This window comes from Abramis brama, assembly GCF_963993115.1.
Source record: "Abramis brama genome assembly, chromosome: 22".
NCBI classification, from domain to species: domain Eukaryota; kingdom Metazoa; phylum Chordata; class Actinopteri; order Cypriniformes; family Leuciscidae; genus Abramis; species Abramis brama.
This window is the reverse complement of record NC_139984.1, coordinates 20,554,230-20,566,648: the sequence shown is the minus strand read 5'-3', so window position 1 is coordinate 20,566,648 and position 12,419 is coordinate 20,554,230. Positions and strand designations below refer to the sequence as shown.

Here is a 12,419-nt window from a genome sequence, read left to right as displayed (position 1 = left end):
ACAGAAAGTGATGACAAGTGATCAGTCTTTTTTTTTTTTTTTTCTGAGGGAAACTTCTTTTCATTACAGGTTACCATAGGATATTTAGCTAGAGGCTATTAGAGACCTTGGCAGACAGTGTTTAAGTGTTTAAGACGCAATTATGAAGATAAATACTCATGACCATAATCAAAAGTGAAATGATAACTTTGGTGTGATTTAACAGTTTTGACTTTTACAAAACTATCTTACTTTTATAAAATAATTAATAACCAAACTGTAGCCTATATTGTAATCAACACTGTCATTTTGTATCAACTTCCCTAAAGTTTCTTTCTTTATCTTTCAAAATCCAGCTGAAGTGATATTTTGCCCATATTGCATATTGCTAATACACTATTTCATGATTCATAGATGTAGAGCTGTTAAGCGGTTTTGCTTATAAATAATAGAGTGAATAAGGGACACTGTGATCATTTGTCTTTGGTATTGTTGTAAAAATGTGATGCCAAATGACCTATGACCAAATGACCTATCCCTACACAATAACATATTGGTAGAAATCTCTAAAAAAAATAATATCCTGGATTTAAAAAAAAAACACTTCACCTGTATTTACACTTGGTGTCATAAGCAAAAAGACAAGTAGGCACTATATTTTTAATAGCCTATTAAAAACATCTGGTAAAGTCACAGTACACATAATATGTTGTGTATTTTCATTTTATTAAAATAAGAATAAAAATGTAGTTTGTATCACATGTAGCCTAATATTTCCCGTTAGTAGAGGCGTAGTCTAGATGTAAGATCCCGTTCCTGGAATTCCATTCCGCCTTTTAAACCAGGCGCTGATGGGCTGTGTCTCAAATCCTAGTGAGCTGCCTACCTAGACACCATGTTTGGGCGTCATAGTTCTGGGACGTTCCGGGTCGCTATCCGCGACTTCAGCTGAGAAGAGCTCACTATGCTGTCTAGCTAGGCAGCTTACTAGGATTTGAAACAAAGCCATCGTCAGCAGTTCAACATTATCGCGCTGAAAGTGATCCGCTAGGCAGTGCATGCTGAACTTTCTGCTTGCCCATTGGAAAGTGGGACCAAGAGAACAAAACGGATATTCACAAGTCAACCATCAGTTTCTCTTGGTTGTATCTCACAAGCACTCAGCAGACGGGTTTTCTTTCTTTCTTTCTTTCTTTCTTTCTTTTTTTTTGGCAAATGAAGTCCCACCAAGCGTGGGACGGAGAAGCGACGGCGGCCTTGCTGTGAAAGAAACGCTTGAAAGTTTTGCGAAGAAATTTCCCATTGGCTTCAAGTGACGGACTTTGATTTTCCCAGCGGCGTGTTTGGAGTCGTGCTGGGTTGGCAGAAATGGGGACGCGGATACGTGCCCACAAACTCACTCTTTTTATTATCCCTTTGATATTTACGTCGCATCTGCTTAATGTAAGTGATTCATCTACATTTTTATACCCTTAATATAACACTCTGTGCTGCCTTTATGTAACAACAGGTAACCGTTTCAATGGAAATGCACGCAAAAAGTTACTTAGCAAAACTTTGCGTCGTAATATAATCCACTTTTTTCTAACTCCATTCTTTTTGCAGCATTTATAAGCTGCGAATTGTATCATGTGAAAGTTATGTTGAGTTGCATTGATGTCTTACGGATATCTAAAGCTCGACTCAAGTGTAGCGTGTGTTCTAGTCCTGGTCTAATTTTATCCATAGAAACGAGCTATTCATAGTTTGTCTCACTGGCGTCTTGCGTGTCTGTATACTTGATCAACTTTATTTATCCTTTGCCACTCATTGATTTAAAGCACTTTCACTGCACACTTAGGCTATACAAAGTCATATATGTAATAATATAATAGTATAATAAGTAATAATGTAATTTCCACATATTTCACGTGCATTCATGCACATTAACTGATTTTACCTTAATATATAATAGTTGCAACCATGGTGAAAAAGGAAGCAGTTTATATATATTATTATGGGTGGGATGATCTCACCCTGTTTTGTGATCGTTTCCGTTCTCATGTTATGATTAAAGCAATGCATATAGACTGCATTAATTTTATAATCTATCCTCTTCACATAAAAGCACAACTTCTACATAGACTTGCTTATTGACTCAATGTTTGTGCTGGGCACTCACACAGAAATTGGCACCTTTGTGAAAACTGTCTTTGAATTCTTGCTTTCATTAGGACTTTGTGCAGTAAATTAGCATTAACAGGAGTAATATTCAAGAAAAGTTTGATAAAATATATTACAATTAAAATAAAGTGGCTGAATGAGGCAAAGCAGCTGATCAAATCATTGTCTATGAGATAATAGTTTAATGTGAAAAACAAATACCTATAGGCCTACATCTCAAATTTCTTGGTACCTGTAATACTGTACCACTTCCAGTCTGCTGGTAGATTCATTTAGACTTTGCTTATGTAGGTGTGAAATTACCTTAACAGCACATAGTCCGTTTTTAGGGTATGCTGCTCTATTTTGCATAAAGTTGAGTTAAAATTACTATTGTTAGTTTGGTTCTTGTAAAGCATAAGAAAACGTACTTTCGCTGACCAAAAACCACCACCCCTCCTGTATGTTTTGGAGTCAATTTAACTAGTTCGCTGAAATTACTGATGTCTTGGAACGCCTTTGATGTTGAATCCTTCAAAAATCCTCTGGATCACATGCTAACGGAAAGTCTTGTCATGTAAAACTTCAGATTCTTTAAATCGGCTTGCGTTCATCTTGCATACCATGTATAATCCCTCTCTTATCATTCAGACACTGGTGAACATGAGCCTCTCTCAGTTTACTGATGTGTAGCAAGGGCCCATTGCCTTTGGTAATTTGAGATCTTTGCTGCTTTGTTTCAGGGACCACTGTGTCAGTCGCAGTATAATTGAATTAAATGGAATTAACGCCATGTGTTTTTTCCATTACAAGCTTGCCTAAGATTTGACAAAGAGTTCAGTTGAACACTCTGGGCTTCAGTTGCCACCGGCATCCCTGGTGTCCTACTGGAATTTCAGGGTCATAAGTATCAATCAGCACTGACAAAACCCCAATAAAAGCACTTTATTACCTTTTAGTTTACTGACACAATCAAGTGCTCCCTCCCTGCTGTTAACTATCAATGGCCTGGTAATTGAGAGATGATCCTTTGCTATTTATTGACACATGTAATTTTTGGGTTAAACTGGCTATTTGTGAGGTCGTTGGAAGTTTTGTGTGATGATAAAGAGTTGCAAGTGGGTTCACGCCCAGTGTCATTCCTTTTGCTTTTAGCTTGTTTGACCTTTTTTTGAGATGAAGAAAAAAAGTAGGAAACTCTTTTGAGAGATGTAGACCTGCAGTTATCGATTAACAAAGTTTCAGTTCACTCAAGCAAATCAGGTTTTTGTTAGTTTGAAACGGTGTTTATTCTAAGTTCTACTTAATATCGAACCCTTGATTTAAAGAGATGGTTCACTCAAAAAATAAAGATTCTGGAAGAATTTACTCACTCATCTCGTTCCAAACATGTATGGCTTTTTTTATTCTGTGGAACACAAATGAAGATATTTAAAATATTTCAGTGTTTTTGGACCCCATTGACTCTTATTATATGGACATAAACAGTTGAAACATTCTTCAAAGTATCTATTTTTGTTGTTGAAAACTACATGAGGGTGAGTAAATAATGACAGAATCTTAATTTTTGTGCTAGCTATCCCTTTAAGGCAGATTGTTATTATTAGCTCTGTTTTCGACTCCACAAAGCCTTTTAAGTGTTCGAGTTTGTCCCGTGATATCCAGCGTTACAATGTGCTATTTTATTTTGAGATGGTTCTCTTATTAGAGACTCACAAATATACTCTGACTTCATCTAGGTAGGATTTTAAAGTAGGTCTGGATTCCTGTGGATATATATTCAGTTAACTGCTCCAGACTGTAGTTACACGCTCAGTTCTGTTGCGTCTTTCACCGTCTTGGCCTCCCATGTATGCCCACATTTACTGTATCTTATGTAATATCTAGATATAGTCCAGCCATCCTAGTCAATTTAACACCCACACGGTCTTCCAAGTAAGCACAGAGGCATCTAGCGCACAGCGTTGGGATAACTGGGCCCGTGTTCAATGAGATTTTTAGGACAGGAGATTATTAATGGTCTCAGTGTGTGCTTTTATATATCTTGTTTGTGAGCTGCTTGTTAGCCTATTATGGTCTTTTACATTCAGCAAATGCTAGGTGCTTAAATGAATTGCAGTAAAATCACACACTTCGAAATTGTATTTATGGCATAATAGAAAAATATATGCTATCTGAGATCTCTCAGGACTCTTAGGGTGTGTTCACACTCGGCAGGTTTTGTTCGATTAAAACTAACTCTGGTGCAATTGCTCTGTTTGTGCGGTTCATTTGATCAGTTCAGTGTGAACGCTGCCCTCCGAACCCTGGTGCGCACCAAACAAGCAGAGACCCCTGAAAAGTTGGGTCTCGGTCCACTTCTAAGCGAACTTTGATGTGGTTCGACTGAAATATGAACTCAACACATTCATACGGCGTCAGAAACACTGTTTCCTTTCAGCAGATCTTCGTTTGTGTGATTCAGTCTGGAGGAATTCCTGCCGTTGTTTTGACTTTTATAAACACTCCGAGTTTTCAGCAGGTCAAAACGCCATCGTACGTACACACATAATGAGCACATTTATCTCAGCACACAGCAATGTTTTGGATGTTCGGTAAGTTCTGCCATTATTGTAGTAGTATATAGCCTTTATATATATTTTTTGTATCTTTAGGTTCGGTCTTAAAAATGGAAGTGTGGACGCTAAACGAACTAGGACTAAATGTATTATTTTCTTTTTTTTGGTCCAGACCAAATGAACCAAGAGAACTGAACTACAAGTGTGAATACACCCTTAGATTTACATTTGTGCATTTGACAGAAGCTTTAATACAAAGTGATTTGTGCAAGTTTATTAATAGTGCATGCATTTCTTGTGAATCGAACCCATAACCTTGTGGTTATATAAGCAACCTTCCATTGCTTGCGTTTTGTGTTTAAAGTCAATATGAAATGAAAATGAATTCAATCTTGCATTTTGTAAATGCATGTTATTGCTCTTATTGGGAACTATTCATTCATTCATTCATATGTTTAATTAACCCGCTTAAACCCCTTCCTTTCACAATCATGTGCAAGCTTGGATTCATTTTTTAGGACAATTGCCACATCAAAATTCAATAAACAACAAATGGGTAGAACCAGGCTCCCGCCCTACATTTTGTTTTCTATTTTGATGCTGTTACACTCGGATGTACGTCACAATACGGTACGTCTGTTACTATCTTTTCATCACAACTTTAAAGGTAGGGTATGTGATTTGCAAAACGGCCGGCAGATTTTGAAAATGCACAACTCAAATGGTCCTACTTTCTTTCCTCCAACGCTGGCCCTGACTCCACCCATTCATGTGGAGGGAGTGGGATGGGGAGAGGGGGGTATGGTACGACCGTTTGATTGACGAGCTTACTGTCCAATGATTCTAGGTGGTCTTGGAAATGATTGGCTGGAGTTTTTCGAGTCCTTCCCGTTCCACAGATGATTAAATTGCTTAATTTTCATTTCAGTGCTTCTAACTGTGGCTGTAAGTGGGTTAGGAATAGGATTTCAAGTGATTTTGAAAAAATGGACAAAAAAGAGAATCACATACCCCACCTTTAAGTTCATTTTCAGTCACTTAGTTTGGTTTATGTCCTCTTTTGGCTCATCCTCTGGTGTGGATAATTTAGAGAAGTTGCTGAATGTAAACGTATTGGCACATCTGGAGAACAGCCTGCTGTTATTTTTTTCTGTTGTGAAGTGTGACTTCAGTTTGGATTGGGGTCAAAGTGGTTAGAACAGCATTTTCGTGTACTGATGTATCGACTCAAGATTTAGAAATCCCTCTTTTTTTGTATTGTTTTGTGTTATAAATAAGTGCTTTGTTTTAAAAAGTACAATCATGTGTATCCGTTGAATTCAGTTTGCCAAGGATTGTTCCCACCCATATCTGTGATCTACTTGCACACATAAATTCCCCCACCCGTTCCGCTTCGTCTGCAGGTAACCTGTGGTACATCACTGTGGGAATCTTCATCTTTCATTTGCCAGCTGTCTGTGATAGAGCAGGAGGCAGACCCCAAACACAGCTGCAGTTCAGCTGGTATTGTAACCCTTGCAAGTGCAGACATGAGTGCTCATTGTGTGGCTTGATGCTTCATAAGAAGCGCCTTTATTCTGACCGCCTATACCCATAATGCAAATTTAAGTTATTTTCTTGATCAGTTATGTCCCACTTTCCCATGCTATGTCAAAACCAATAGGGTCACAACAAGAAGTGCTTGATATATTGCTGCCATTTCAGTGCACGACGTGTTAGATGACTTGGTTGTCGGAAAGCGGTCACCTTCAGAAATGCCGATGGAGCAACTACAGTAACACCAAGATCAGGGATTCACACAGCAAAATCCCCAGAGTTAAATTAACTCTGCTCAGAGAACATTTGGTCCCTCTCTACAGAGAGTTAAAATAACTCTGAAACAGAGTTAAAGTTAATGAGATACTTAAGTGATGATTGGGCATTAATGATGAACACCTGCTGTCAACAAGCAGAATCATTGAAGGAAAGAGTAACAAGAACAGAAAAAAGAGAAACACAAGAACTACAACTGACTTCCAGCCACAGATGAAATCAACTGAAGACAAAATAAGACATTAAATCTCTCAAGATCTCAGCAGAGGAGGATTAAACAACTCCACAAACCGCATTACCAGCTTCACTTATTACTGACCAGATTGACTTTATTTCTGTTATACATTTACAGAAGTTCGTATTGAGAATTAACAGAGGTTTAGATGTTGACGATTTATTGAAAATGGTTGGTCACCATAATGGAGATGAGTGTTTCCTTTAGTTGGGCAGTTTGACTCTTAGCTTATTTTTTTGTGAGTTTGTGTTTTTTGTAACAGTTTTTACCAAAACACGTAATTTGTTGCAAAGAATGCCAGACGCAAAGATGTTCAGGTGATCTAGTTTTCAACAACAAAAAGTAGAATGATGCACTTATATCATCACTGTCCAAAAGTGATCATTTGATGTTAATAGATTATATTCACTAACAATACTCTCTTGCCACAGATTGGACATTTTGAATTTTTTAAATACATAATAGGGGATTTTTTTTTTTCTTTTTCTAAGACACAGACATCAAGAATCAGCATATGAATCTCAACAATGGTGACATGTTTCATGCTGCAATGCTTCCTGGGAGCCATGAGTTTTATACTATTGTGGCTCCCAGCATGCATTGCAGCATGAAACATGTCACCATTGTTGAGATTCATATGCTGATTCTTGATGTGTTTGTCTAAAAAAAATAAAATCCCTATAATGTATTTTAAAAATCTAAATTCAGAATGTCCGATCTGTGGCTAGAGAGTTTTGTTAGTGAATATAATCTATTAACATCAAATGATCACTTTTAGACAGTCATGACATAAGTGCATGTTTCTACTATACGTTGTTAAAAACTATTTCACCTGATCATCTTTGTTTTTGGTTTTCTTTGTAACAAATTAAATGTTTTGGCAAAAACTGTTACATAAACCACAAACTTGCAAAAAGAGTCAAACTGCCCAACTAAAGGAAACGCTCATCACCATAATGGTGATCATACATTTTCAATAAATCGTCAACATCTAAACCTCTGTTAATTCTCAATAAGACCTTCTGTAGACGTCTGACAGAAATAAAGTCAGTCTGGGGTGCGTTTCCCGAAAGCATCGTTGGCCAACTATGGTCGCAAGTTCATCGCAATGTCCATTGAACTCTATTGGTAACGAGGGAACTTGCGACCATAGTTGGCTAACGATGCTTTCGGGAAACGCACCCCTGGTTAGTAATAAGTGAAGCTGGTAATTCTGTTTATGGAGTTGTTTAATCCTCCTCTTCTGAGAACTTGTTGACAGCAGGTGTTCATCATTAATGCCCAATCATCACTTAATTAATCACTTAAGTATCTCATTAAGTTTAACTCTAATTCAGAGTTATTTTAATTCTCTTTAGAGAGGGACCAAATGTTCTCTGAACAGAGTTAATTTAACTCTGGGGATTTTGCTGTGCAGTTTCCAGATAATATGCATACTGATAAATTGCACTGCAAGAATTGATCTAAAATCCTGTGCTAATTACATAGTTTTGTTTTTGATGAAGTGCTAAATAGTGTCTCAGACCCCTGAAAGGCTTTATATTTGTCTGTCTCTATGGAATATTTTGACATTTTTTAGACTTGTATGGGAACAACCTGAATGTCTCTCTTTATTGCCTAGAGCATGAGTCATGTATTATGCATAATTTGCTGTACTAAAAATATCAGTATGGATTTGACCAAAACTAGAAAAATATGTTCTGTGCAGTATAACCATTTATGGATTTTCTTTTTCTCTAAGGCTCCACAACATATCGGTAGCAAACTGGTTATCAGATGATATTAGAGATTTTTTAATGTTTTTAATGTAATTATTGTTATTTTTTTATTCATATTTAATTGTTCATTCTCATTTACCTTATTTTTACATTTACATTACCTTTGCTATTATCTAACACGGAAAGTAAATAATTTATTAATAAATGTAGTATGTAATCTTAAAGGCCCCCTGAAATGAAAATGTAAGTTTTCTAGCTTTTAGCATGAATATGTTAACCTTAAAGTTATGAATAAGCTGATGTGTTCCAAAACAATGACAAAATTCACATTTAGGAGACATAAGCATTCCAAACTTAGTCCCTCACTTCCGCTAAAATGGATCACAGATTTTTATGGACACTGTGGCTTCTCATCACATCTTTGTCCAATCAAATGCTCTCTAGAATCAAAAGCGTCCTGCCCCATATGCTATAAATACCACCTGGCCAAAGCGACCGATGACACGTCACAGAACAATATTGGTTGGAGATGTGTGTTCAGTTGCTCAAACGAGTTTTATTCCATTTTCCAACTGTACGTTCGTTACCATGAAATGGTACACACCTCAAATCCAACGTGTCATTAGCGCTCGGATTCGCTTCCATTGTTGTGTCAAGTGTGACTTGCAGTCTGCGAGGCAAACTAAACGCTATTGACTATTTAAAAAGGGGGAGGAGCCATTCAATATGTCCTGCCTTAGCTTCCTGTTTCAGTCGAAATTACGTCAACGCATCATATAAAGCTGCGCGTTCCAAGGCACTTCAGTTGGCCTTTAGCAAATCTCAAAATGAATATCCATTTTTCATTATATTTTATTACATATTTTCATTATAAGTACATATTATAATGCTGTGATGCCCAAATTCACTTGTTGCATTTAAAAAAATAAATCGTTAGTTTTTTTCTACATTTATTTTGACAAAATAATATATAATTTTACTATCAGCTATTTATCTGTTATCAGCAATAACATGAAAATAATAAATTTACTGCATCCAGAATTCTAATATTGCTCCATCCTTTTTTTTTTCTCTTGAGTTAAAAGGCTACAGTATGCCTACATTATATCTGCAACAAATATGAGTGCCCTGGTCTTCTGTATCATCAGTATATCCCTATATATGATATCAACATTTCCATATCACTCAAAACAGATGGCTTTTGTCAGTGCTTGCTGTAAGTTGTAAAGAGTGTCTTGTGAAAACAGCGTGTGAATAAAGTTCTCCGCAGAGACCTCTTCTTCCATTAATCTTCGACAAGCCTCGGCCTGCCCCAGAAAGAAAGGCGCTACTTTTTCCGAGCCTCCTGCAACCCCCATAGGATATGAGTTCTCCCAGGCTGTTATTACACCACTGAGATCATGTTGAGAAAGAAAAAAGAATTTCAGTGCCCTCAGGTCACAGTATATGTCACAGTGAAAGGAAAATAAAAACGAGAAGATAGACGATTGAGCACTTGATTTTGTAAACGTTCCTTTTATCAATTTTCTAGAAAACAGCCAAAAAGATAAATCTCATCTTTGTGGTCTTTTATGTTCACCAAAAACCAGACATAACAAAGACTTGCTTTGCAGTGTTTAACCAAAACAAAAGCGTAAATGTGTGTCTAAGTGACATTTTAACAAGAGCCATTGACCTAGTGTACTCTGGAAACGGTGATTGAGTGCGCTGTTGGTGATGTACTTCCTTTTGAAGTGGTTGCCAGGGTCTGTCATGTTTTGCCGTTCTGCTATTGGCTCCTTTGAGTGTTTGGGCCTCTTTTCAGTATATCTGCCACCTTCTCTACACCACTCTGCTCGCTGGGTTCAACCGGAGAGGCCACAGATAAAACTAGTTGAGCCACCCAGGAGGCTGATGTACATTAGCATGTCAACAGCTCCTCTACAGGGGCCGGGCACTTCTGGCTCTTGGCTGTTGGCAAGCAGTGCTTCTCTTTGTCATTCAGATGAGAGAGTCGAGATGTGAGGTAATTCTTGTGTTGGCTTACGGGTGAGGGTGTGGCTATAAAAAGATTAAATCTCACCTGACCAAATACTAAGTTGCCAGTAATATTTCATTGTGTTTCTTTTGGTAGATTGGCTATTGACATTTGACACAAGTCCTCTGTGAAGGACTTTACAGTCCTTGGTTCCCTTCAATGTGTGCTCTGTGATAAGAGAGGAAATCTGCACTCTTCCAGTAGAGGATATCTGCACGGCCAAATGTGGCAGTAACACTGATTTCAGTGAATCTCTATTGCAAAGTTGCTGACTTATCATCCTGCCAGGGAACTTAAGTCTAAATTATCTATGAGAGGCAAAAGCCCTTTCCCAATAGCAAAGTTTACTCAGGCTTTCCTGTGAGTCTTTCCTGTACTACAGGGACACAGAAGCAATCTTAGAATCTATGATAATAATTCATGAATTAATTCATCAAATCTGAAAATGCTTTGTAAGCTGTGTATGTCATATGTTTGCATTGTTATTAGCTATGTTTTTGTTTTTATTTGATCTTTTTCCGTACAGCATTTTGGTTCCCCTTGTGGTGTTGAAAGTTCTCTATAAATAGAGTTGAGTTGAGACTAATCTTGAGAGTATTCATTTACCTTTTTCAACTTATATTTTATATATTAACATTGATTTTTAAAATAAGAAATATTTTTTGCTTTCATTGAAGCACAGTATGCTCTCTAAAACATTCTCAAATCAAGCTGTATAATTCAGAAAAATGTTTCTTTCATTATTCTTATTAATTTTGAATTGAGAAATGTTCATTTTTAAATTCAACTTCAGTCAAATCTATTTGTTGTTTCACTAATCAACTTTTTGACCCCACTGTATATTTGCCTAGTTATTTCCCTTCACAATCATATCACAGTTCTGCTTTATTTTTTGCTGCTTTTATAAACAGAGTTCCAGTGTTAAAGAAGATAAATGAAGATGATGTATCCATATAATGTCAGGTGCAAATACAAGTGTGAGGCAGTTGGTTGAAGTAATCCTTGCGTTTGCTTTAGCACGCTCAGATTAATATCAGGCATACCTGGTACCAAGCTATAAGAGCAAACATGTTTAAACTTGAATAATGAAATTACTTGAGAGCCACCTGCTCTTGATGCTTCCAAAACCACATCCCATACTGCAGACTTCTCATAACCTTCAGATCTCACATTTATATTTCCATGACCAGAAGTTTCAGTGCTTTGCTGCAATGTTTTCCATGTAGGAACTTTGCCTCTGATGGTTCCAGGCCATATATTTTATGCCAAAGTCCTCTAATGGAAAAAGTACAATCCCACTACAATCCCACTCTGAAACCTGTTAAAGCAGACCACTGTGTTTACTCAAGGCATGTTATGATTGGTGCAGATACCACAGGCCTTCAGCTATGTGCTCTTATCCAACGGCAAGGGAGTAGCTGACAGTTTGCTTTTGCTCACTTTATTTGAACCTCAAAAGTGTTCCGATTTATCTATCCCTTCCTATATCCATTACAACCACTTTGAGCTCCTATATGATCATTGTTTACAGTGTTTTTGACCTACTCGCATGTGTATTGAATGCTGGCATGAACAGTGGGAAAGAAACCGGAGCTATTGTCTGATATACGAGGAATGTGAATCCTGTGTGGTTAAGTGCTTTGGCAGAATTAAATTACCGCAATGCATCAGTTTGGCCTCTGTTGTGGCCAGAGGTCGAATTTTACTTTAGCTATGTTTGTTATTTTTCTAATATGTCAGGGGAATGTCCTTAATCACTAATCAAAGAAATATCATACCTTCTGTTCTCTTCTTTTTAAAGAACGTCAAAAGATGTGTTTGAACCATTCTCCTGGCAATTTAGAACAAGCGTGAAAAATGCAGAAAGCTTCATTGACTGTGCGCAGCGTATTACAATGTTGTGTTCAGATTGGTCAATCGTTGTTATTTATAGTTTGTAAATTATCATATAGAGAATT

The 12,419-nt window shown here is 37.1% G+C and overlaps 1 protein-coding gene across 20 annotated transcripts in view; it reads left to right on the top strand.

The window, feature by feature from the left end:
• The first annotated feature begins 1,032 nt into the window (after positions 1-1,032).
• hspg2 (heparan sulfate proteoglycan 2) overlaps positions 1,033-12,419 on the top strand; it is a 109,952-nt gene continuing 98,565 nt past the window's right edge. For all 20 annotated transcript variants that reach the window (XM_084099952.1, XM_084099949.1, XM_084099948.1 and 17 more), the window contains exon 1: positions 1,033-1,422. In XM_084099952.1, the coding sequence (XP_083956078.1) occupies positions 1,348-1,422 (75 nt within the window). In that variant the 5' untranslated portion in view covers positions 1,033-1,347. The remainder of the gene's footprint in view (positions 1,423-12,419) is intronic.